This window comes from Vidua chalybeata, chromosome 2 (genome assembly GCF_026979565.1).
Source record: "Vidua chalybeata isolate OUT-0048 chromosome 2, bVidCha1 merged haplotype, whole genome shotgun sequence".
NCBI lineage: Eukaryota > Metazoa > Chordata > Aves > Passeriformes > Viduidae > Vidua > Vidua chalybeata.
This window is the reverse complement of record NC_071531.1, coordinates 99,325,457-99,353,398: the sequence shown is the minus strand read 5'-3', so window position 1 is coordinate 99,353,398 and position 27,942 is coordinate 99,325,457. Positions and strand designations below refer to the sequence as shown.

The following is a 27,942-nucleotide window of genomic DNA, read 5'->3' as shown; positions in this document are numbered from 1 at the left end:
GACATTGTACTGAATATTTATGGGAGAAATAAAACCAAACCAAATTAGCTATTTAAGACAAACCTCCAGTTTATAAAACAACTGATGGCATTTGAATATTTTAATCTGCTTTACTAGCAGTGCGATCAGACAAAACAGTAAAGCATTGAAACATCATTTTACATTAACATTACAAAATACAACAAATTTTTTTCTCTATGTATTTACATAAGCAAACATATAGGTATTCAAAATAGAATGCATCTCACTGTCTGGCAATAATTACATAAGTACAGTGCATGGTTGACTGGATGGGATAGATACATAGGAATTTTTACCCTGAAGTGTAAAAAGGATGCACACCAGCTTAGGAGATACATGGTGAGCTTCATGTCTTTGGACATTTTTCAGATGCAGTCTTAACAGTAACAAAATGCCAATCTACTTGAAAAATTGATGCTGAAAATTTTTTTCAGATGAAGTGGTTTTTTTAGATGCAGATATGACAGACTGACTCAGCATGCTTTTCCTGGGAAGCAGGGGAAGGCCCTAACCTCTGAACCAGTCTGTATGAATGTCTTCTCTCTTTTTTTTTTTTAACCTGAAAAATTACAGGAAGTTCCATTCCATTCTGATGCATAATGAAAACACAGTTTTTTGGAAGATGGAGATGCTGCTCTGAAGCTGGTCATATTAAACTGTGATGTTCATTCCAAGCATGGGCCAAGTGCTGTAAAACCTAGTTTAAAACAGCTGAACTTTGTCATCTGTCTGCAGTATAATGAGTCCATTAATTGCTATGTACTGATGAACAACCCCTAGCAGATTTGGCATGGTGGCTAGAACAAATTCATATCCTGACTCTGTCATCCTCACTAAGGCAAACTGCACAAAAATCTATTAATATTTTGATGCAGGGTGGCAGAATCAGGCCTTTCTAAGCTGTCAAAAATGTCCATAAAGAGCTGGAGATATTGGTCTTTGCTGTGCATTCTTGGCCTTAAGAGGCTACTTAGGCAAAAGCTGCTGATCACTCAATAAAACCACCTATCTGAATGCTACAAAATCAAAATGTCAGGCATCAGTTTTCCCTGCTTCTAACCAAAAACTCAGTGTTATGTTCTCTCCAGCTGTCAATTAATGAAATGCTGTTAAGTGTCTTATGTCCAAAATAGGTTTTATTTTAAAATAAGCTGGAAAAAGATTGTTCAGAGTCACCTTGTAATGAAACTTCAACCCAGTAATTGAAACCCTCTGTGATTGTAGTGAAACATTCCCTGTCAGTATTTGCAACCTGAGCAATTTGACATTGTGAACGAGGAACAGAAAGTGAAATGAAAGAGAAACAGAGGGCTGATCTGCTCTGCCACGTTGGCAAAATGCAGATGGTCAGTGGAGAGCATAAGCACTGAATGTGAAATGTTCAGTAACAGTTTATCAGCTGTGAGCTGGTGAAGGAGACTGTGCAGAGCAGCAACCGGACCCTCAGGAGATTTGGGAGGAATTGAGCTCTGGAGAAGTGCAGGGTGCTATATACATCATACAAGATGCAGATGGGCTCTGCTCCCTTGCACAAATGGGCAATAAGATCTACCTACTGTCTGTCCCACCTACTACTTTCATTTGCAAGGCCAGAGAAACTTGCATCAGGTCAGACATAAATGACAAAAAAATGTGGTGATTCCCTCCACTGGTGGAAGCCTCTTTGTTTCCTTTCCCCTCACATGGAAGTTTAGAGACCTTCAGTGCCCTGTCAATATTTAGCATATGAAAGCAATCTGGTTTGGTGGCAGATCTAGAGCCTCAGACCTCTTCTCACAAAACACCTTTGCTTTTATTACTGTCTGCTTATTCCCTGAGATACCTGTTTCCAAGGGCAAATCCTCAAAACCATCACTCCAGTTGTGGAGTGGAGAGATATGACCTTAGTATTGTCCTTAGTTCAAAGTACTAGATTTAGGGTCAATATCAAATTTGACAGGAAAGAGTGGAAAGTCATTGCTCCCAGCTACTACTATGGTAGTCCTCATATTCAGCTGCATTTAGCAGATTCCCCCTGGAATGCCGCCTTTGCCAGTGTGACACCCCTCACACAGTGCTGGGTAGGAGCGGGATGTGTGCATAGGGAGATAGGAGCAGCGAGTTCATTTTTGCTTCTATTGAAGCTGTTCAGTTTGACTGAGGTGATCAAATGTACCCAGAGACAGAGAGCGTATAAAGCACCTGGAGAGCGCAGCATTTATTCCACTTGATTTATCAGTTCATCCTAAATGACCAGTTTTGGGGGGAATGAATGCCTGCGAGGTGATAGAGGACATGCATGGCATAATCACTACAGCATGACACTTCATCCCAGACACGGAGGCTGAGGTCTGTGGGGTGAGTCAGTGTCATCATGTGCATGCAGAGCTTCTGTGTGACCAGTGCACAGTGGCTCCTACCAATCCCATGTCAGAGGAGAGGGCTCATAAAACTTGCAGATTTAGTTACACAATATATATGACAAGAAATCAGTCAAATACCCAGCCAACTTTTAAGTCCTTGTCTGCCATAGATCAGTATCTTAAGCTAAAGGCCTTCTTCTTTTAAAGACTCCCACCTGGTAGGCTAGACAAAGGTTCACTTTCTCTCTCTGTCTCTCTCCTTCTTTGACTTAGTGGAAATTTAATTGCTCTGTAAAAACTGAACAACTTCAATAGAAGGACAGATAAAGGTGTTGGAGTTTTGCTTCTGGATGGACAGTGGTTTTTTCCACAGAAACTGGAATCCATCCTGGTTCTGGTGATTTTATGGCTGCAAAATTCATGGAATGAATCAAATTATTGGATTTAAACTTTGCATGTGAGTGCAGCATTTATATTTCTCCTCTTCAGCAAAGTCCCACTGTCCTCAGTGACATTGGCTATGATGTCATGAAAAGAGTTTCGTGACTAGGCATGTCTGTCAAACAAAGTATTTTATGTTCTTTATGCAATGTGTTCTGCCCTTGGATCTATGCAGGTGAAATGCAGTGTTGTTCACAGGTCCTGTTATTTTTCAAGTGAGCCCCATTTGCCCATATGTATTTCATTAAGGCTGAGTCCTAGTAGTGCAATCTTTTGACCATTCCTGAGCAATCTGCCTTAACAGCAATACAGTGAAACATGGGAAAATTAATTTTAACAACTAACAGTTTTCTAATAATTCTGGCTTTACAAGCCCTAAACCAAAACCAGAACATTCTTCATAATGGCCTTTTTTAAACAAAGAGAAATGATGAGAGAGAATCTACTTTTACTGAAGACTTTACTCATGCAGATTTTCCTCTGACATTACTTAAATCAGACTTTGTTGGAATTGAACAGAGTAATGAATCTGAAAGTGGTGTTGAAATTATTTAGCAATGTTGTGCCTGGTTTTCCACTGTTCTCTCACTTCACCTTCCTGTCAACACCAGTGGGAGGGAGCAGGGAATTAAGACAAATAATTTTGAAAACATTACTTTCAATTTTTTAGCTGAACACATGAAATTTTTAAATGCAACTAAACTACAAGTCCTGAAATAAAGATTACAAGTGGTGGTGGAAACAGAGGATTATTCAAGTATAATTTACCTTTGAAGATTGCTTATTTGAAATACAGAATAAATGGCAGAAAAAAACAGGGACATTTCAGGATGGTTACCGAGGAAGAAAAAGGAGCATAAAAACAGTTAACAAAATGTTCATATAATTAATTAGCAGTTTTAATAGATTTTTAAAATACTTTTAGATTTATTTTAAATATAGATTAACAAATGAACCATAATTTTATTTAAAATTCTGTAAAGTGCTCATTCAGTTAATAACTCAATTGTAGCAAGACAAACTAGCTGGAGCCTACTCTTCAAGAACATCAAAGGACAGCTTAGCTTTCATTTGCAAAGAGAAAAGAAATGCGTAGGTTTCTTCACAGCCCATACTATAATACCAGAAATTGCATTTTTTTCTTTAAGAAATATATCCTTTAGAATATTAAAAAAATAAGTTTAATAAAGCCTGTGCTTAAAACAGCCAATGTACTGTATGAAAAAAAAAATGCACATTTGATACCCTTTCAACCCTGCTTTTCATCCACAGGATAATGTGAGGAGTATATGATGTTGTTGGAAGGTCTCTTGAACACAGCTGATTTTCCTAAGCTATCAGAGCTTCTCACAGCAGCTGGAATTTTCAGCGCTCACACAGTGGTTGTCATGGCAGCTGCTGACCATCACACACCACTAACCTTTTCGTTCCCTGGGCCGATACTTCCCTTGGTGTTACCATCTAAACGATGTCTTCCTATCATGACCGTCGAATAATCCTTTGCCATCATTTTCGCCTCTTTTTTCAAACTCTTCATTTGTGCTAGCTGGAGCTGGCTGGAGTCATATGCAAGTGCTGGGATAGTGTTCACTAAAATCAGCTGGAAAGGTTTCTTCTCCTCCTTGTAGCGACACTGGATGTAGCGAGCGAAAGCTGAGCGGTAGGTTTTGTTGAACAACGTATATACGAGTGGGTTGACAGCCGAAGAAAGGTAGCCAATCCAAACAAATATGTTAAGGAGTCCTCCAATGACCTCTTCTTTGCATGACTCCTTGCAAATAACGGCCATCACATTGGTGATGAAAAACGGGCACCACATCACAACAAACAGAAAGAAGACAATGCCAAGGACCTTGGAAGCCTTCTGCTCATTGCTGATGGATTGCATGGTTCTCCTCCCTGAAGTCCCAGTATCTCTGTTCAAGGAGCGCTGAAAGAGTTTCTCTGAGGACAGGGAACTCTGAGGGAGGAAGCTGAATGAAGCAAACTTGGTCTTAGGGCCAATGTCATTCACACACAGCATAGCTTCCTTCTGCAGCGACTTGATAGTTAAAAAGTAAGTGACTACCATGATGGTTAGAGGGATGAAGAATGCCACAAAAGAGCCTACTAGAACAAAATTTTCATCTGCAAGTAAGCAGATGTCTTTCTTAAAAATGTCTTTCTTAAATACTTTGGAGTCGTCTTGTAGTCCAAAGACGGGTATAGGCATGGAGATACCTGAAGGTGAATGAGAGAAAGAAGAGGTTAAAAACAATAATGAAAAACACTTCCAGCCTCCAAGAAAAAACAAACAAACAAACATCTGTGTTTGGTAGGTAGAACCTGTGTTCTACCTGTGGCTGAGGTGATTGTAGCTATACACATTACCTTGGCCACAGGTAGAACACATTTGCTTCCTTCCAACTGTCCTATGACACCTGGTAGCCAGAAAAGCGTGGGTTTGGATCTTGGGCCCCTTGTAATGATCTCCATACTTTCTCCTTGGTCTTTGCCACCTTGGCAAAGGATTTTATGAACTATAACCAAGATGACAGTATGTATTTATTTTCTGGGGTGCCATAAGAGTGATTTTGGACCGTTTTTAATTAGAGGATTAAAAGTGTTCTGGGTTCTAAATAGGCTGGGAAATACCAATTTTAGGAGGAAAGATAATTTTTTGTCATAGGTCAAAGAGTAATCTTTCACTGTGTCTTTCTCTTTTCTTGCTGTAATCTCCATATAATTAAATGCTAAATGTTAACAAAACCCAGCTTCCCATGTGGCAAGGGCCAGATGAACAACGGGAACAAATTAAGCACTGAGAGACATGGTATGAGGCAGCCTGAGATGCAGTTTATCCTGCAGGACTGCAAAGTCCTTTCACTGTATTGGCAGCTACTAGGGGCTGCCTTCTCTGTGCACAGCCATGCAAAATTTGTCTTCCCCTGGAGCATGCATCCTTGGCTTGTCATGAATGGCAAGACAAGGTGACAAAGTCCATTCTCCTTGGACTGCTCTGTCTGTTTCAAGCCTACTCAGCCATTTCCGCAGGGATTTCTGCAAATGCTGCTAGTCTGGGTAAAATCAAACAGCGGCTGTTTCTCTGGTTGTTGGTTTTGGGTTTTTTTCAGCATTTGTCTCTTCCCCTCCAAATGGATGCTCTCTCTCCAAGAGAGGCAATGTTCAGACAATGAAAGAAATGATGTGCTGGAAAGATAGCAAAAGTGGAGTGAAGCAGGGGGTAATAATGCAGCCCTGTTTGGATAAAAGCAGCAAGGATTCTGATTCCTTTGGAAAGTTAGCATAACCTGTGAGCTTCAGTCCCGTTGGCATTTTGGAACAGAAATCCCAGTTGCTGTATTTGGTTTATGAGAAATAAAAACATTGACTAGAGAAGAATTTCTTATGATGTGAGGATGCTGTGCCCTACTTTGTTCAGTGGATGCCCAGGAGTGTCCTTACTCATTCACAGATGAGTCCTGAAAGATCTGCATTTCAATGGTATCTTCCTCTATCTCTCTTTTTTTCCCTTCTTCCCACTCTGCTGCTTAAATTGGGACCCCTTTACAAGCATAGTCTGTCTCTTCATTTCACACATATCCAGTGCCCAGCATAACAACTTCAGTCCTAGAGGAAGGCTGTGGAGTACAGGCTCAATACCAAACAAGTAATAATAATATTAGATTATTATTCTGTTCAAGTACTTCATTCTTTTTCTTCGTCTGGAGGTTTTACAAAGATATTTTTTTTCCTAGGAACACTGTAGCTTATTTTGTCTTTGCAACTTTGAACTGAGTCACGGCATTGCCTCAGGCCACTTTAGAAAAGCACTTTTCTTATCTGCCCAAGGCAGAAGCTGGTGGAGAGCCTGTGGTATTACCCTTTCTGTTTCTCCTGCTCAAGCTCTAAGTGCTTGAACTTGGGCTAGGAGAAGCCAGTGAGTGAGATGCAAACTCATGCAGTCTGTGGCACCTCCTGAGCTGAGCTGACAGAAACCTCCAGTGTTTTTAGCTACTGCCTGAAAAGATCTGAGGCAGTCTCACTGAAAGCATGGAGGCAGAGGTCACCATCAGAAACCAGACTGTCCAGCCATGGCTGAGTAATCTGGGGTGCTGAACAACTCCAGGGAAATGAGGAATGCTTTGAAGTTAGTTTTCTTTTTTTGGATGAGTTGAAAGGGTGCTGAAGGCATCCAGCACCTCCCAGCATCATACTCCAGCTGCACAAAGACACAACATTAGTCAGAGCAATACCACAAGTTTCCCATCTGCTTCTGCCCTGTGCTGATAACAGTGAGGCTGTTTTTTTATTTAATTCAAAGACCTCGTGTGAGCTGCAGAGATAAAATAAACAATGGTATTGACAGAGTAAAAAGATGGTTTTCATTACTACCTTATGGTTCAGCTGCATGAGGAGGCATGGGAGCAGTGGCTGCAGCACTAGAAAGAGGAAAATTTTAGCATAATTTGCATACTTTTTCAAGTAAAGAGCCAAAGTCTGTTACAACTTTTCTCCTGAAACAGGAGGAGCAATTCTGCAACTGCTTTGTTTTGTTCTTAGCCGCTTCTGGAGACTGGCATCTAAATCCAGATTTCTGGCTTTAAAAAATGGAAATGGGTTTCAGCATGTAGCAGAAGTTCCTGCATTTCTTTGCCATTACTTTAACAAGAACAAAAGTGCTGTACCAGCAAAGCTGCAGCAGGCACTGCTAGTCATGTAAGTTTTGCTGAGTGACCATTCAAGGCATCTTTCCCCGACAGCCACAGGGAAGTGGCCTGTATACAGTTTGAAAACAACAGAGATACCACGCTTTGGTGGCAGAGAACACTGACAGCTGTAAACTGCTTTTTGTTTAACCCCAGTTCAGTTGATTCAGGGCATCCCCCAAATGATACTGTGGCATTCCTGCATGGAAAAAGTTAATGTCCAACCCAATTTTCTCTTTTCATATCTCTACGGGGACTAAATTTACTGTTTTCCTCCTGAAAGGAACAGGGTTTGTTCCCCCTCGTCAGTTGGCTTCTGCAGCATAAGTATGGCAAATTCCAGGAGGACACAGGGACCAAATTGAAAGGCAGTCAAATTTAAACTGCCAGTAAAGGAGCTTCCATGTGCAACTCACATCCACTGTTTTGATGGGATTTTTAGGAATCATTACATATGGCTAAGACTATCACCCATATGTCACGCTTGGTCAAGATCAAGTTTGTCCTGTAAACCCATAACAAAAAGTCCTAGTCTAAAGTTGTATTAACATTATTGCAACTGACTGAATTAATTCTTTAAAAGTTGAATATGAATAATCTGTTTCACCTGGATGATTCAGATGTGTACTCGCTGGTTTACTTGTCCTTGCTTTCCAGCTCCCTGCTCTTGGTGACTGGATGTTTAAGGAGACACAGATGGTGCCTGTGCATTCAAATGTCATAAGAAAAAAATCAGCTTCACAAGAAAGGATCTGCAGAGCTACCAGGTAGGGACAAACAGGTGTTTAGGAAGTGAAGCATGTGCCAACAGTAGATCTGGAGGAAACAACCTGGAAGGGGTGAAACAGAACAGCTATTCCACACCCTGCCCATTCCATGCTCCCACTAGCTCAAGGTCAGTCTGGAAAAAATCTTGGTATCCCCTTTTTATGGGCTTTTTTATGATCTATCTTCCTTGGCTTTCAAAATAACTAAACTGAGGCACAAGAAAGCATTCAGCACAGAATAGGAGCATCCATTCAAGCACTGAAGATACATTAGCCACTCCATTTCCAGTTGACATTCACACTTAGAACATTTTCCTTTGTCAACAAGTCCTAAATATTACGTTCCTCTGGTACAAGGTGATTTATTTATACACACGTGTATAAATTTGATTTATACACACGTGGCTGTTTCAAACTGTGGATTTAATAAACTGCACAACAGATCCCAAACAATGAAGATGAATAATAAATTCTGCATGAAACCTCAAGAATTTGGGCACAGTTTCAAAATGACAAAAGGCTCTTGAAAACACCAAAGGTTAAGAAGTAAAGCAATGGCATCCTTTTTGTTCTCCCAAAAAGCCTGGTGAAATTGACAAAGGTTGATATAGTGGTACACATTGCTGGCTTCAGAAGTATACAGCAGCTATAAAACCACTTTAACTGGACAGGTAAACTGGGTTTGCAGCTGCCTTGAGCTGCTGAGACTATCAATAAATCAAAGCCATAATTTACCATGCATGTACAGTGGCACACTTGGGTTACTTGGGGTGAAGACAAGGAGGGGGAGGAGTATTGATAAGGTCGAGGCTCTTTCAGTGAAGTCTCCTTTAAGCAGCAACTGTCAGTCACATGCATATATCACCTTGCATATATCTATTTCAATTTTGTTTAATATAAATGAGCATTATTCTGTGCCTTAATAAATGTCTAAGGGTTAGGAACTACCTTTTAGAAATGTTACTACAGTTTCTCTAACACTTTGGCACCTTTGTTCACTTTCTCATGAAAAACAAAAACCTCTCCCTATCTCAGGTTTTAGCAGTCACATTGATTCAGACATACCGGGTCATGGGCCAGCTCAGAGGCCACTGCACAAAGATGTGCTGTGACACTGGGGACCTCTGAAAGGATTGCTGTTTGAGAAGGCCAGTGTCTCCTTCAAGCAGCTCAATGTGGTCATATTGTCTGATTTCTTTAGAAAAGCCCATGCTGGTATCTGGTGCCTGTTTGTGCTCAGAAAATATCCTCTGTTGGTACATCGACACATTCAAACAACAAACAGATGTCCACGTATAACTCACCTGCTACATTCCAAGGCAAGCAATGCATACCCTCAGTTTCATGATGTATAAAAATCTCCTTGTTGCACACTTCCATCAGATTATTTTCAATATTTTTTACTTAATTAACCACACAAAAGAATATTTATTCCTTTGGGCTACCATGCTGCCCTGTGTGGATGTTTGCTCAAGGAACACAAGCCACTTGTAGCAGGGGGACCATGGACCATGTCCTCCTCTGAGTATCAAGGATGGCAATGTGTCTGGATCTTATATGAGGAGCTGGAGTTTAGCAACAGTTACTTCCACTTAAACATCCACAGAGGAGCTGCTCAGTCTGGCTTTGTGTCTCTGCTTGGCACGTGACACTCACAGTTATAGTTGGTACATCACTACATTTCATTGTTTTGTCATTACAGCATTGTTTCCCCAGACCTGCAAACACTTAGCTGCTCTCTGCATGCACCTGACAATGATATTCCCCCAGTGACTCCTTTCCAGCCAAAACAAACCCTTCACTGTAGTTTTGTTGCTGCCAAAGTAGTGCCAGCCATATTTCCAATACATGCAGGTTGCTGATGGGTGGCAGTGCAGAAGCAGAGATTTCTGCCTAGGAAGAGGGGATGTTGAAAACCTCAGTGTGAATTGGGAATCACCATCTGAGGCTGCATCTAGTTAGCATGAATGTTAAAAAGCTTCCACCTTCCCTAGTCAGTGTGACAATGTCCCTAAAGTCCTGGGCTAGAATTTCTCCTCACATGTGAGACCAACACAGAATTCTTCCCTGGTAGTAGGTACCTGTGTTGGCGGAGGCAGAAGCAGATGAGGAGCATTCGCTCACAAATCCCCACATAATATTTGTTTTTAGATGGATTCACTCAAGAGCTAAGTGAGTCACAGTGCTGGGGGATCATCATCTCCTTTCTGCATCCCAATAGTCTGTACTCACAGGAATCGAATCAGAGTGGGTCCAGGCAGTTTCCTTATAACTGCTGATAGACCAAATTTAGCTTTTTATTCAAGGGCACACATGGAGCTGGTTTTCTGTATCTTTGCCGTGGAACACTTCATTTGGTTATACATGTTCTATTCAATACAAATGAAAGGAAAACAAATTTAACATCACATAGAGGGGGTGCCAGGTAACAGCTGGATTATTCTATTAATTTTGAAATGGCTTTGTTCTTGACAGCTCAGAAAATCTCTAAGGAAACATATCATTTAGCCTAGCAGGAAATACATTTAATTATTTTTATGGGAAAAGTATGGTGAATGATAATTTATACCATAAATTATCTATTTCACTTTGGAAAAACAAAATCAGAGAAGTCTGTGTTTCCTAATATGTTTCTCATTTATCCTTGGTCGTTGGTCCTGAAACCTATTTCTTAACAAGAACAGAGCTATGTGTCTCCAAATTAATTTGTAGAATTGTGATAATAAAATAACTATTAACAGAATTAGAGGAGAATTACAGGAAGGACAGTGCAAGAAATTAAGGACAGGTGCCCCTTTTTGACCCAGCTGTTTAGAAACCCTGGGCTTCAGAGTGAGCTGAGTTATGAGAGAGGAAGCCACTGATGGAGTCACTTTCTGCTTTGATGTAATCCTCAAAATGTGCACACAGCCCTATTTCCTAAAGGCGGCAAGAATACAACAGCAGGAAACAGTTTCTTTGCTTTTGGCTTTAAGTGCTTTTCCTGCCTATGCACTCCTCAAATTCTCTTTGCTAGTTATGCTGCAGGACTTGTTTATAGTCTGGTTCCCCTAATTTTCTTGTTGGATTTTCAGGCCTTCTGAGTGTTTGAGGGGGCTACAACCTTTTGCCTAGCAGTTTCCAGTGTATTCTATTCCCCAATACAGTCTTTGCTTTTCAACTGAGGACACTATTTTTGATTTGGGCAGAGGCTTCTTCCAAGGTGTTTTTAGCTTCTCTCAGAGATCTCCAATTGAGACAAGTTGTTATATCTCTGTCTAAGATGGTTACCCAGTCACTAAAGGATATGTAGAAGTCAACACCTATCAAACAGCTAGAAATAAATAAAAGAAGGTGAGGAAGCAACTTGTCTGGGGGATGCTGGCTCAGTAGAGCCCAAGTTCAAGCTGGACAGCAGCTACAATTCTGATGCCATTTGGGAGCTGGAAGGGAGCTGGACTTGATGTGCTCCTCCAGGAGACATAGGCTAATGACAACTGTATAACCCCTTCATCCGTGGTGATTAGAAGTGATGAAAAGTAACTGGCCTTACGATATAGAGCTTAATATTTAGTCTGAAAATTTGCAAGGGGTTCCACAGGTCTCCAGCCTATCTCTGCACAGAGGGACAAGGTTTTCCTCTTGCTATTTAAGGCTGCTGCTTCTGTGGCTCAGCAAAATGCAGCAGAGCAAGTCAAACACCCTTTTTCTTTCTGCATACTCAATGAATGTTGTTTATATTGCATTGGTGTTTTTAAGCTCCCAGTAGCAACGGTTTAATTTCTACTCAGAAGAAGTTGCAAATTTATAGTTGGCATTGGCCCAGGTAAATATGTTAATTTGCAAAGGAAAAGAACCTTGTGTAGGATCAACTCCAGCCGCCTATGATACCCCCTCTGTTTAGCATATGACCTTTCTGTATTCCATGTCAGATGCCCTCACAGCATTCACTGTTCAGGCCCCTAGGAGAGCAGATTTGGGGATAATAGTGCTTTGAGAAGAAGGAAATACCATACTTTTTTTACAGGATCTTCCTAGATGAGATGTTATCAGTTTGCCTTTTTAGCTATGAAGCTTCTAAAGGATCCTTGGGGCTAATTCATTATGTGCTATACATGCTACATACACAGTAATGCTTAAAAAATGCTTATAGCAGCAATAAGCTAGAAATTATGGAAAGATCTTAGATATTCCACTACCATAAACAAATAATATAATGTCTCCTAGAGCAGTCTAAGTGACAAGATCCCCTGATATTCCAGCATTTATATCTCTATCTTTTAATTATTACATGGTGTGATTTGTTGAATGCTGATAATTTACTTAACTCTGCCCTAATCTTCTACTGAACTGAACAGAGATTTCTGTTAGTATCTCTGAGATTTCTTCAGCAATGCTACTTGGCCTCATTGTGTAGCTACTGAATGTAGCTATCAGATACATTTTTAAATTATTATTATTATTAAATTTTTTACAATAATTTCACACTCCATGTGAAGGGCTCAGATAAGAAAAACTGTAATTCTTCTGGATTTTCTAGACCTCCGACCATGTTCTAGTTGTTTCTCCTTGCCTCCTTTTGTGGTTGCTTGCAGAAGCTGCTCAGTTATCAAATTGTCAGCTTCTTACTAGTTATACAAGGAGACTGCAGCAGTGGTGGACAGTTATTGGGATAGATGTCCTGATGTGATGGATAATTTGAAAGTAAAAACAGAATAAGAAGCAGCTCAGAGACCTGCACAGGTCTGAAGATAAGTCAGGATGCTGTGCTTTATTTTTTACCGTCCACCCTGCAGCTAATGCCCTTCACCCTGACTGAACTCTGTTAGACCAGCCAATGCCCTGGTCACATTTACAAGATAACACGGTTGAAGAAGAGAGAAAAAGGGAGCATATCTGAAGGGATGGTATCTGCCCATATTTCCACCATCTACTGGGGTCTGTGTGGTGCTACAGTATCATCCCTAGGCTCATCTTTCTGTTAAATGTCACAAAGCACCTTGAAAATGAAAAATAAATACATGAACTGTCCTTGCAACAAGAAATGCAGGAGTGACTTCCTCATGGCCAGCAGTAGTATGCAAGGCAGGGCTGGATTTAACTGGGGAACTTTCAATCTAAAACTTCTGAGTACTTCTGTGCTTGTGAGGGGAAATTTACACTGCTTGCTCAGTGCACCTTAGACCTAAAATCACACAGTTTTTCTCTCAGGATACTCACAATTCAGCTTAGTCTATGATCCTGGCAATAGTGGTCAATTTGACATTTCAAAACTCTGATCAAATACAAAAAGTAACAAGGGCTATGTTCTGCCAAAAGGAAATAAGTCTTCCCAGTGGGTGTGATTTATTTCCAACATAAAGGCAGGATTGAATACTGTGAAATACACAGATTCCAATTCTGATCGGGCAGAAAAGAAAGCCTTTATCACAATGCTACAGCCTGCTTTCAGGACATCACAGGAGCTCAACAAGCTATTTTCCATCAATGACCCTGAGGACATCAGAGGCAAAATCACCTGACAGGTGTTTCTAAATTTGTCTCAGGTAATTAGGAATATGTTGTTGCAGTTCTGACAAAACCCTTGACTTTTATTTTAGCTTGGCTTCTCCTTAGAAGTGATGCCAGTGGCACAGGCCAGGTAATGTGTGGGGAAAGTTAATTGAAGCCTGCGTGTTCAATTGTTTGCAATGTTTCTGCTGGTAATGATAAATGTAAGCCTTTAATTTTAAAGAATTCTGTGATACATGAACCTTTCTTAATGTCATAAAACACAACATCTGGCTTAAGCCAAATATAATAAAAAAAGGAACTTGTGAAATTGTTCTGTATAATTTTAAAATGAATGAAATTTTCTCTTTTCTTGACATTTTCTTTTATGCAACACTGTGCTACTTGTGCTAATGTGCAGCACCATTTTTAATTTAGAAGGTGATTAAATGCAGTCACAGTGTACAGACAACAGAATTTATGAATCCCAACATAATTCCTTGTACCTTGTTCTTTTGTTATCATTTGTGTTGCATGTGGCATTTTCTATGCAGAAATCCAGCTCCTCTGATTAGAGATGCTGCCTTTTTTTCTTAAAATATTCTGTTTACTCTGATATACCCTACAAAGAAAGACTGGCTGATTATAGGTCATATTGGCACCTACCAACTTATTCATTCAAAAAACCCTCATAACAGGACAGGCCTGGTCCAAATGAACTTTATGCTTCCTTGCTGGTAGCTTCAAGAGGGGGAAGAACATGGTCCTTATGGTCTTCAAAACAAAGTTTTTTTTTAAAAAAGACAACTAATTCTTTCATCAGCACCTTGACTAAGCAGGCTCTTTTCTATTTCTAAAAATACAGCTCTACTGTTTATAACTTGCCTTTGAAAATAAAACCAAAGAAGAAAGAAATGCCACACAATGCCGTTATTACCACCCCTCATTCCTTTTTTCACCTGAAAAGCAGATTGCCTCTTGCAAAAGGACTGCTCACAAAATGAGTGTGTGCCTTTTTCATAGGCAAAACCCTTCATCTCATCCTGATGTAATTACCCAAAGAACATGGTAAATATACACATAATAATTACTCTTCCTTTGATGATACATATTTACTGGTATAATATATTCTCTCCCATCCAGATGAATGCTTTGGTTTGCAAATGTGTCCCTATGGACACATGCCTGTGTCTCATATCTTTGTGTTTCCAAATTTGGAGAATTTAGAAAGCAGTTCAGTTCAATCATTATCATTCCTTTAAATATTTTTTTCCATAAAGAAAAGTAAAATGTTAGTAACACCTCCTTGTCAGATGAACAAACATATACAAATTAAAAATACAAGTGTTTTAAACCTTCACAGTTATGGGAGGGAGATATGTGTGGTAAGCTGATGGTCTGGTGGATGTGTTCACTCTTCTGGGAAGAACAAATCAAACAAAGGATTCTGTTACATGGGAAATATGGGAATAATTTACATCAAAGTAAATAGGATATTTATGTGTCTTTCTCAGAACTATCTTAAGTAATGCCTCATGACCAGAATACATGTGCTAGTCAACTCAGAAATGTGCATCACAGCACTGAATGTTCCTTTTCCATGGAACTGAACATTACCTTCCCCCAGACAACCTGTACATGTAGGCTTGCTCTCATTAGTTATCACTACTGTAGGAGTCATTAGTATGGCAATGAACTTTCTACTGGCATTATTGTTGCTGGCTACTGAGCCTCATACATTGTGTCTCTGTGAAGAAATACAATGAAGATTCTATTTCTGAGATGGTTCTGAAGCTCTAATACTTTATTAATGAAATTTCATGCCAACACCCTTCATTATAATTGATGCAAATTTCTCTGTATGTTGTGCAACAATTTTTTTAAACTTCATTTTATTTTTATGGCATCATCTACATCCACAAATCCTAAAGGTCCCAGGGTTGCCCAAACATAAAACCTACAATGTTTGCCCTTGAGATCCTCCAGGTGGAGTGAGCAAACAGTATTTTCACTCTCAGAGAGATGGTTTCATGAGTATGATAAAAATAAAAGAAATGTTCCCTAGGGAAATGATAGTGTAGTAGATATTTTAAGTTTAGCTCCAGCACTTCCAAATTTAGGTGCTAAGCTTTAAATCTATATTGCCAGAGTACAGTTCAGTGTGTAATTATTTGCAGTTTTATATATTTTGGCAGTATATTCCATGTTTTAACAAATGATCTTTTCCTATGCCAAGGCATCCGTAAATTAGACTTGATTGAAATGGCAAATTACGTCACCTGGAAGAAATGGATGTGTAGCAGATTCAGGACAGGGACTCCCAGCCTGCAGTTTATGAGCTGTTCCTGCCTTTGACACCCGTAGAGGGATTTTCAAATGAAAGCTGTCCTTGACAGAAAGAAGACTGAGCCTAAGGAGGGCAAAGCTGTCAACAAAACACAATCCAGAGGCACCGGTGGTTGAACTTTCCCAATCCCTGCTGCTTCCTTGGCCCTTCAGATGCTGTAAGGCAGCAAAAAGCCATGCAGAGAAATTGCAGGCTGCCTGTGAAGGAAGTGTAAGCCTCTGTATCAGCATAAAATGTCACACTGCCAAATTAGCTAGGGGCTCAGTTGCACTGGGCTTGATTTGTACACCTGGAGCTAACGTCACCCTGCACTTTGGAGAGCGTTGCTTCACATGCTACAGTATTTCTCATTTTCGAAGCCTCAAAAACAATGGCAAAATTTTAGAGTTATGTGCTGGGACCTATTTTACCAGCTTCATCCCTATCCATGTTGGGCTTTTTTTTTCTGCATGAAAAGTACTGAATAAATCTAAGTTGTTAGTGACTGGGGAGTGTAGAGACTGCCTGAAGGCAGTGAACAGATGTGTAGGCTGAGTGAGAAATTATAACAGAAAACTCAGCTTAGAGTGCTTGGGCTTCATCAGACTTCACATTACTTAGACCATTAACAGAGGAATAGAGAGAAATAAGAACTGAGGAATGTTATATATAAGGACTTAACATTCATGCCTGTAATTCTTTTATGTCACCCTTTCAAGGAGGGGATGATGCACTGCTGGCCTCTTGCAGAGCAATGTGTTTGTTAGGCCCATTTAGGATTCAAAGGTACTTTACATGTATTTTTCAGTATAGGCTCTATTTACAATTCTATAGATTCTAGTTCTATTCAAAATTCTACTTTTTTCCAGCAGGGGGAAATCCTTTGGCTTTTTACACCTGTTCTCAATAATGACCTGTGTGCTTTAAAACAAATGGAATCATTTTCAGGGTTTAATGAGCTTTTGCCTTCAACAGCTACAAATAATCTAATTATCTAACCACTGTGCATACTGGATGATTTAAGAATTAAAGACACAATTAGAATCTGTTACAGTAATTAGAATCTATTTTAAACCAATTGCCTGTGGCATTACATGCTCTAGTGAAACAAAGGCTTCTGGCTAAATGCTCTTCTTCCACTAAATGCAAAAACAAATGTTACCACAATTTACTTTTTTTAAACTGATAAAATCAAGATTTCAGAAGTCAAGAAAATTAAACTATCGGTGCTTTCTTTCTGCTGTTTTTTACATGCTTCATATGTTACTGAAGCCAATGGAAGGAAGACCACTGGTTGCCTTTGGTTAAAATTGACTGAATATATTTGTGTATTTAGTGAATAAAAGGAAAATTACAAATTTAGTGAACAAAAGTGTAATTAATTGGGTACACTAGAAATTATAATCTAGGAGAGTTGGGTTCAGGCTGGACAAATCAGCTAGAATTATTTTCAGGAGTCAGTGAGCAGGTGGATAAGGGTAATCCAGCTGATATAATGTTCCTGCATTTCCAGAAATCCCCAACAATACTTTTTGTCAAAGGCTGTTAGTGAAAGTAAATCCTAATGGCAATAGAAGAAAGATCCTCTTGTAGAAAAAGAATGGGTTGAAAGACAGAAGGTTGAAAGACAAGTGGTAGGATTAAATGGTTTGTTTCCATATTGAGGGTGGTAGAAGGCAGCATCTGACAGCCCTGCATGTTCATCAGTGCCATTCAGTTCAGCCTGAGTTGTTTGCATGGTCAGTGGAACTGATTAAATGTGCTGCCAACACACAACTGTTGGCTATTTCCTCCCTCTTCCTCTCCTAGAAGGAACCTCTGCACAGGAGAACATAACATCTTTCATTTCTTTCTCTTGCTTTTTACCCTCCATCTCTTACTTCATGAGAGTTCACAGGTCACCAGCTGAACTGCAAACTGTAGGAATATAGGGAAGTCAAAAGGTATCTATCTTAGGCTGGAGAGCAAAACCTTGGATCTGAATCTGTAAGTGATATTGTAGCCACACCAGGTGCTGTGGAGGGTGTGTGTGCCCAACACCAGCTCTGCCTGTGCCAGATATCATAGAATGGTTTGGGTTAGAAAGAACCTTCAAGATAATCTCATTCCAACTCCCCTGCCACAGCTAGGGACACCTTACACTCGATCAGATTGCTCGGAGCCCCATCCAACCTGGCCTCGAGCACTTCCAGGGATGGAGCATCCACAGCTTTTCTGGGCAATCTATACCAGTGTCTCACCATCCTCACCTCACTCATCCCAGCGAGAGTTCTCAACCATAGCTGTGTGAAAATGCAAAGAGGTAAGTAATTTATAGCCCTGTCATTCTAAGTAGCACTGAGAGCCTGGAGACTTGTAAATGATCCATGGAGCACCTCTTTGTTCAGAAAGCATTTCTTGTTAGTAAGTGATGCAGAAAGCACCTTCAGAAACCCATTTCCTACATATTCTTAGCTGGGTGGTGGCAGATCAGGAGGATAAGGGTTGGTGACTGACTGACAGCAGGTTGCATGGGTGATCTGGGATCTATCAAGATTCCTTACAATACTGGCTTTTTTTTTTTTATTCTATTAATATAGCACTATAGCACAGTGCAAATTTAGTCCAGCCTGGCAGTGACTGGCTCATCAGTTTCCTATAGCTTCTTTCTATGTGTGTGCTTTCTTATCTGTCCTCTGGAGAACATCCCATTTGCCATAGCTTGTTGCCAGGCTGGAAACCGACCAGTCTTCCTTCAGCTGGTCTCCCCATGTCCATTGCTTCCATGAGACTAGAAACCAGCTGAGCATCTCTTCATCCCTGCCTACCTAAGAGTACTTGCCTACATTAACTTGTACCTATTTAACCTTCTCACTGTTTTTGTGATAGGGAATGTGTGAATGAGATGGAGTTATCCTATTACCCTTCCTATTTTCCTGACATCCACTGTTCCTTTACACATCTGCAGCTGCAGTGAAGCAGGACCCTGGCCTCTTCACTCATGCCACACTTGAATGGTTTCCAATAAAATAAGGAGTTGTATTTTTCAGAGTTATATAAATAGGGACCACATTGCTATCACTTGCTGTAATAATAACAAGTAGCATCTGTGACTCATCTCATCACTGTTAGAAAACAGTTTCTCCAGAGAGCAGAAAAGGTGTTTTTACAATGGATATGTTACTAGTTATGACTGCAAAGACATAACTTTTGAAACAAAATATCAAGCTATCAAAGAAATAAGCCCTCCTGCTACAGGACATAAACCATGTTCTAACTAATAGGGCTAAAATAACACCTTTTTTTCTGGATTCCTTTTAATAGTGAGCTAATTCAAGTACTCTGTCAGTAAGCCCCTGTCTGAGAAAAGATACTGAGCAGAGTGGACTGCTGGTTTGCCCCTAGAATGGTCATTCTGATCATTCTGTGAATTTCTGTTTGAAAAGGATAGTAATTTCACACACACTAAGCACAAGGCACCACACACAAGTGCAGACAAACACAGTAAGCACAATTTTAAGGAATGCTTGACTTATTTATGCTATATATAGAGAAATGCATTGAAAATACTTGCACTTAGCAGTTTCAAAAGCTAGAAAAACTGGACAGAGTAGGTAATATGTTTTCAACTGAATTTAAAAAATGCGACTGTAGAAGAGACAAAATATGATTCATTTAATCTAAATTAAGACATCTACATCTGATGTAGATGTCGGCTCCCTTTATAGTTGAGATCTAGGTGTTTTTAGGGTGGAGTTCACCTGGCCTGTGCTAGACATCTACATCTGATCAGTTGAATGCACCCCAGAGCCAGATGCTGTTGAACCTCATCAAGTTGCGGAAAATGCAGAACTGTCCTTCTCTTGAGTGAAGACTCACACAATTTCTTGCTGTGCAGCATAAGATACAGCTATTTTAAATCTTAACAATCCTAGACTGCTTTTTCTCAGACTGTGGGCCAGGATCAAGAGGGATGTCAGGAGACAATTTTGGGTGCCAGGCTGGCAGCATGTTAGGCAACATCTCCTTTCCCTCCTCTGGGAAGAGAGGTAAGGGATCACTGTTACCACTTGCAATAATTTGTATTAGCCAGGGAAGGAGCTAATTTCCTTTGATTGCTGACAGTTCACATCTCTTCCAGGGCAAAAGAGTGAACTTTTCCTGCCTCTGAATAAGTGAGCTGCCAATGCTCAAGGGTCTACAAGCACTGAAAGGGAACTGTGTTTTCAAAGCACTTGAGAACCTCCACCCCAGTTGTGTGAGGATATTCCTGATGGCATCAGACACCAAACTCTTCCAACTCCAGTGCCATAAGACTGCCCTCGAAATGCTGCCACCAGGGAAATAGAAGATCAGTGCTCCCCTGCCTAGTTTTGAGGTTCTGGGTTTTGCCAGTGCAAAAAGAGAATTGTGTATTAGTCATTCAGAACACCTATTTTGGACTGGAACTCTGAACTGTCCTCTGGAGAGACTCCTCTCACTCTCACTGCACAGATCTGTTGTCTCCTAAATAGGATGCATAAATTCCCCACCATATACACCGAGAAAGGCAGAGGAGATTTGCCCATGAGAAAAATCTCTAAGCAAACTACCCAAATAAGAAATTGGGAACAACTGACTTACATATAACAGTGTATATATATATTACATATATACTTTTTTCAGTTGATATATTTTTTTTCTTTTCAGATGTTTAGGTAGTGATGATTCATCAATATGGGAAAGCAACACATCTTTAAAATAAACTTGAATGTGGTCATGCTATCATGATACATATTCTTTCAGTGCTGTTCAGTTCTCCTCCATTTCCCATTGTTGTTGATTTCCATTGCATAATTACTACATTGCAGCACTTCATAGAAGTGGAAAGCAAAATACTGCAGGCAGAGAATGAAGTTTTAGACTGCAGTGTATACATCTAATCCTCTCAAAAGCTGGAAATCTGCAATTACATGCTGAAATGTTGCCTCACTTACCAACTGATATGGTCCAAACAGCAATTATTTTGGCAAAAGCCTTAGTTCTGGAGTTAAAGCGGCTGTGGTGGATGGGGTTCCGGATGGCAATGTAGCGATCCAGGGAGATGGCACAGAGGTGCATGATGGATGCCGTGGAGAAGAGCACGTCCAAGTAGATCCAAATGGCACAGAGCTTTCTAGGTAGAGGCCATTCATATCCTGCACAAGAGAAAGTTGGCATCAGCTAAAGATGTGGCATGTATTTCTTGTTGTGACACGTGCCTTACTGCATATATCCTTCTAGGAGGATAGCAGTAAGTACTAAATAGTAGTAAGTGATACATTTAGAAGCTGCCTGACACTGTTTTAAGAAAATATTTTCATTTGTTTGCAGCCTTCTAACTGTAGCTTTTGGGGTTAACTCTGTTTCTTTCCCAGGCTACAGGCAGCATATGTTTTTTCTTTCTAATTCTATTTGCATAATGCTAGCACTTGGTGCTATGATTAAACATTTTTGGCAGCAAATCTATGAAAAGAGAAGCAATTTTGTCATTGTAAATCTGCAAGTTCTCAGTTTTGCTTTAGGACTTTTTATCCATGTAATTACTGCATTATCAACACCTGCTGATATGCAAAGCTGCCTTAATTCTGAAAGTAAAACTTTGGATTTAATGGAAGCTAAAGAAGAAAAATTATTTTGTTGCATACCAGTGATATTTATCTCACCTGTCTTTAGGCCTCTACCACATACCTAAATAAGGATATTCCCTCTGTCAATGAATATTGATAGGCTCCTCCAGGGAAGGCAATCCAAAGCAGATGCATTAGTGTTTACTGATATCCAACCTACAGCTTCTTTGCTGCAAATTAAACCCTTACTTTTCCCTTGTTTTTTCCACTACCTATGAAGATGAATTGATTACTTTCCTTTCTCAAATCTGTTGGGAGATGGCTATCACAGCTTGCCTAGTTTTGTGTTTATTTTTTTGTCTTCCAGTCTAAGAAAAGCCTAGTACTTTATCTTTTTCTTACAGATCATGCTTTTAAAACTTTTTTCCTTTTTCTTTTTCGGCCCTGAAATGTGTTTAATTTATCTGCATCTTGTATATCATTCAGTGACTAAAACAGCACTCGGTACTCTTGCAAAGGCCTCCTGACTGCAAGGGAAATGCAAGACTTTTTCATGGCTCTTGAAGGGAATGTCTTTACTTATACAACCTGGAATATTAAGTGTCTTTTGTATGAAAATATCATGCTAGTGAAGCACATTTAGCTAATGATACATTTTGACAGCCAGATCTTGTTCAGCATTCTTGAAGACCAGAAAAATTTCACCAGCAGAAGATGATCTGCTTCTTTACCTTTGCACTTATCCTCACTGAATGTTGTTTGTTGGTTTTAGACTTTCTCTTCAGGGATCCAGATTCTTGTTGATGATTCTCATCCTGTCCTTCTGAGTGCTTGTAACCTCTCCCAGCTTGGTGCTTTTGGAAAGCTGTGTAAGCTCTCACTCCACACACTGCACATGTTGTTCAGAGCAGTACTGAGCAGACCCAGGCTAAGCAGAGCCCTGCAGGACCCCCATTCAAAATCCCTTCTATTCCTGCAGGGAATCACTAATAGCTCTCCTTGGAGCAAGTTTTGCAGTTATCTTGTAGTGATTTAATTCAGAGCGTATTACCCAAGCTGCCCATGATAGCGTGGCATGGGGCAATGCCAAAGTTCATACTGTAAGAATATGTAAGTATTTTGGGCATTTCCTGTCTCCTTTGGAGACACAGTACAAGATTTGCAACAGCAGGAATGGAAGGAGAGGTGGAGGAGGTAGGTTTGTGCCTAATTACGTTTAGTCTCAGTGGGTACTGAGGAGACCTATTTCTTGGTGTTCTTGGGTTGCTGTAATACAAGCTGACCCTGACAAGCCATACAGCATTTATGGATGTATTTTATCATGTTTTCTGGTCTTCTGTTGGGAAATCTGGTCCCTGGAGTGTGTTATGTGATGGCTGGCTTTCAGGGGCATGACTTCCCAGTAGCATCTCTCTGTCAGACCAGGCCAGTTTACACAGGGAAAAGCATTAAAGTATTTTTACACTTGACAACATACATCTTCTCTTGCTTCAGTGACCTTTGGGAACACATTTGTCATATCCTTCTAGACTTCTTGTCTTTGCAATAAACCAGGATGGGGCAGGCATAAAACAGCATCTGCCAGATAAACTTCCTTAGAGACTACAGAGTCAAGAAAGTATAAGAGAGGAGAAAACTCTGGATGCAATAAGGTGCCCCCTTAGAAAGGATGTAGATAACATCCTCCAGGAAGTTTTCTGCTCTGTAGTCACATCCACCTTGGCAGGACTTACTAGGTGCTGCCTTTTCCAGCAGAGTCTGGGGCTGCTGGGTGGATGGAGAACCCTGCACAGCCCAAAGGGTGCAGACTGGATGGGCACATGGCTGGCATGGCTGGACACCCAAACCAGAATTGCTCACAGTAGCTATAAACCTACCTCGAGAAAATAATCTCTGAGCAAAGCAATCACCATAGCCCTTCAAGGGGCTGCAGAAGGGGTGGTGGAGCACTCTTGTTCCGTGGCCTCGGAGGTGTCCTGGCAGAGCAGATGTGTGCAAAGGCCTCAAGTTTGAGCTCAAGACTGTCAGCATAGGTGATGTGGCTGAAGTTGAGCGGCTGTGGCCAAGAAAATGCTCCTGTGGAAGGGGCGGTTTCCCTCCATGCCATCACTGATCACCTGGAGGCTGATGGTGCACCACACCAAGATGGTTCTGCTAGTACCAGTGCGTGCCACCAGATGATTTTTCACCCCAAGTTATGCTGCTTCCATTCCTGGTCTAGCAAGGGAGGAAGCAGGGAGAGAGGAGGCAAAGCCAGCGCAGCCCTCCCCTGTGCCTTCAGGCGCCCTGCGGCTCCTGTGTCCCGGCCGCCTCCACGGAGGGCGGCACAGCCCGTGCCGGGACGAGGGCTGCGCCTTCCCGCCGTGCGGGGACGGCATCCAGCGCCCCACCCCCCAAATCCCTCCCGAGACACGGATTTCGGGCGTCTCTTCCCTCGGCAGCGGAGCCTGGCCAGCAGGAGTCCCTGTTGCTTGTCTCAGGGAATCACGCACGATTTCAGTCTCACCCATCGGACAATTCCTGTTTCACGCTGTTTCTCCCGCCAAAGATAATAGCACACTAATACGGTAAATCACGGTGTTGCACCGTGACTGATGCCAAATGCAGTTTGCAAATGCTACTGGGGGCGATCTGTGTAGAGATACTGAAAATGGAAAATAAACTTCCAACTTTCTGGATTAAATCTCCCTTAAGCACAGGCTCATGTTTGGACCTTAAGTCCCAAAGTAGTGAAGTAATAGAACAATCTCACTCTCCTGACAATGTCTAGCTTCTCTTTGAACTGCAGCAATTCAGCAGCATTGAAAGGCTCATTTCTGAAGTTTAGGGACGGTCACAGCCTGACAAAATTGGTGCTGAACACAAAGGGTGCTGCTCGTTCTGGTGTGAGCTGTGCTGCAAATGATTTTGGTGAAAATGAGAAGAAAGATGTGCTATTAATCACCTGCAAGGGCATGAACTGTGAGTCATTATTAACTTAAATAACTTCTCTTAAGAAATTATCGTTTTGCATTTGTAAATGTTACTAAACAGGCAGACTTAATGCCCATCCATTTCTTAGTTCCAGCAATATTTATTCCAGCATTTGCTAGTAAGTAGATTGTCTAAGCAGGGTATTTGTGATAAGAAAATTATTTACATTTGTATTACTTCATTAAAAATAATTGAGGGGGCTGCCTACTTTGAATCTAAAAGTAGTCATTAGTGTTTCAGTGCATATTTGCAGAGCAAAGTAACTGGCAGGACCCTTCATTCTCATTGGGAACATGAAAATTATGAGCCAGGGAAAAAAACTGAAAGCAATAGAAAGAACAAAGCATCTTCCTACACACTTTGAGACAATTCATCTGACAACTGAGTAATAAACTGATGTTATGGACTGTGTTTAAAATGCCTGTAGCTGGAAATATAAACAAGGAAAAGATTCAAGTACTACACCTGTTCCACCCATTAACCAGTGACATATATTTCAATTTATATGGAGTGATAACAATTTTCTGTAGTAAGAGAATGAAATCATAATGACAACAAGATGTTATTGCATGCAATGTTTAAGGCTTATCAATACATGCAGTAGGTTACACAGCTGATACTCACCATACAGTATGGTTAACATGGACACAGGCATGACAAGGAAACCCAGCAGCATATCAGCTATTGCAAGTGACATTAGAAAATAGTTAGTGGCATTCTGTAGTTTTTTCTCCAGTGAAACAGCCATGATGACAAGAATATTTCCAGCAATGGTTAAAACAATCACTATCACTGTCAGCAAAGCCGGCCAGTTTTTCTGTGAAGAGCAGCACGGTGGGCTCATGTTACTTTCGCATGAAAGATTGGTTAGGTTGTCAGAGTTCACAGTCAAGTTGCAGAGATGTGATATATTAATTTCTCCAGCTCCATAAACATTTCTGTAGAATCTTCTCTCATGATTTATTTGTATGAAGGAGTTTGCAGTTGGGTTCACAGAGCTCTCTCCATCACAAAGAATATCCATTGCTAAGTCCAAAACCACAGAGATAAATTGTGAAAAACAGGAAATTATCACCCTTTGTCACCATTGGGCATTATGTTCCTCAGCTGTCCATGCCAGAAGTTGAGGGAGCACAATCTTTTGTCGACTGTATTTTTGGCATTAGTATGATGTAGAAAAACATACCAGAATTACTCCAAAAGCTTAAATGTTTTGTTTTCAGTTCCATAGGAAGTCCAGTGTTGGCATATATTGAAAATCCAGCTGGAAAGTAAAACTGGGCTGTAGGAGAGGCTTCAGAGAGCAAAAATGTTGGAGAAATAAAAGACATAAAACTTTTGCAACCACCAGGACTCCCCTCTGGAGAGTTACTGCTATTGGTAATTATTATCACACAATTTTAAACACAGCAGTATTAAAATATCTTGCCGTATTAAACAGCAAAGCTCTTGCTTCTCTATTAAGAAAGTTGATTAATGATTCCATCCAATGTCTTTCTCTTGAAATAATTAAATATACTTTTATTTATAGTGCATCTTCCATAATATGGCTGATAGTCTCTGTCTTCTGTTGTATTTCAGAATCATTTTCAGCCTCATATCAGAGACTACACACTCTGCTCCATGCTGATTTTTGTAGCTAATTGTACCTTTTGGCCCAGCATGGCTTCAGAATGGAAATTAAACAACTAGATACTGTTATAAAAGAATACAATTTAAGGAAGACTTACATTGCACTTCAGAGCCCACTTTCAAACTGCAAATAGATGCACTTGGCACCCTGGTTTACAATATTCTTCGCTGTGTTTAGCCAGTTCCGTGTCTTTTTTCTTCAGCCTCCTCCACAATGGTGGTATTTCAAATAGTTTTTTGACTTCTAAACTGCACACTTGAGTGAAGCCAGTTCCTGTGCTGCGAGGCTTGTTCTTTTCTTCTGAGAGATAGGCTGCTTGCTGGCTCTTTCCTTGTGCGTTTCCCCGCCCCAGGGCAAGCTATATTTAAAGTAATAATAATATCAGAGCCCTTCTTGAAGCGACACAAAAGAAAGGGCGCGCACACACTCACGAGAAAGCAGCCTGCGCGGAGGAATTACTGATTGCAACAGGAATGGAATTTCTCCCTTGCTGCCTTGTTCGGATTGTCAGACCTCCCACTCTCTGGATGTCAGAAACTGTAAGGTAGCGACAGCAAAGGAGGGCAGGGGAGGGCAGAGCAGAGAGGGTCTTTTTGGTAAGCCAGCAGCTTTTTCAGTGCTTATTTTAGAGGTTCTCTGCTTGGGGGCTTTTTCAAAACATGCTTTCAATTTGCAGCCCATGCCTCACAAACAGCTGCATGCAATTACAGGGATTTACAGGATGCAGGTTTGAGAGAGACAAAATCTAAGGCTTGCAATGGTAGATACCAGTGAAATATGTAAGGGAGAAGTTTTTTCCCTAAAGAGGGGAAATTCCACCAGCCTTAAAAGGCAGGTGTAATATTCAGTCCCCTTCAGTTTTAACTCCAGGTCGGTGCTGACGTGTGAATAAAATTGGCAACAGATATTTATAAAAAATTGAAGTCACTCTGATGTCATACTCATTTGTCAGGAGATGGATGTAACAGCTCAGTCCAGCAGCCTGTCCCAAGCAGGCATCCCGAATGAGGCAGTTGTGTAAAGCAACGTGTGTATAGAGCAAAGGGGAAACAAAACAGTCTGCCACTGCTTCTGCCTTATACCTCTGCTGCCAGGACACACATGAAGAAATAGCCACGTCTTCAATTTGCCACCTAAAAAAACCCAGCTCCCAGACTTTCTGAGACTTACAGTTGTCAAAAGTTTGGCTGAGCGGGTCTGCTGCTCACCTGGACATGCTGAAATATATTGCAGACTTCCCTCACGCTGAGGACAATGGCTTTAAACGGGAAGTTTACAGTGAGAGCTCAGAGAGGTGCCAGTGTCACTGGGCACCCGTGGGTCCTGGCAGACCCTTGGGAGCTGCAGGCTGCTCCCATAGCTCAGCTCTGTGTGCAGCACTGTTTAGCCCTGCTGCAGATCCCAGGGAGCTTCAAGCACGTGGAGAGTTACTACAACTCAGCTGACATGTGCTAATATCTTCATGGACCCAAAACCATACCAAAGTGAGTTTCAGAGCACACACACTGATGCCCATTCAGATCAGTGGGGCACAGTTACAGAAAGCTTTTTTTGGTAGTTTTTTGGAGCCAGTTTTACTCACAGGTGAATCCAGCAAGACTGGCCAGAGGAGGCAGTAGCTCCCACTAATGCCCATGTGGGACTTGGAAATGTGTCATAGCAGTACTAAAGTTTCCCAGTCCCATAGGTGAGGCCAGAAGACTATCAGACAACAC

The 27,942-nt window shown here is 40.9% G+C and overlaps 1 protein-coding gene across 1 annotated transcript; it reads right to left on the bottom strand.

Moving 5' to 3' along the window:
- Positions 1–92: 92 nt before the first annotated feature.
- HTR2A (5-hydroxytryptamine receptor 2A) lies at positions 93–26,511 on the bottom strand. The gene is made up of 4 exons (XM_053936010.1): positions 26,325–26,511; positions 25,219–25,888; positions 21,010–21,210; positions 93–5,024 (listed from the first exon to the last, which is right to left on the bottom strand). The coding sequence occupies exons 2-4, from the start codon at positions 25,616–25,618 to the stop codon at positions 4,210–4,212; spliced, it is 1,416 nt and encodes a 471-aa protein (XP_053791985.1). The 5' UTR covers positions 25,619–25,888; positions 26,325–26,511; the 3' UTR covers positions 93–4,209.
- Between the last annotated feature and the right edge of the window lie 1,431 nt (positions 26,512–27,942).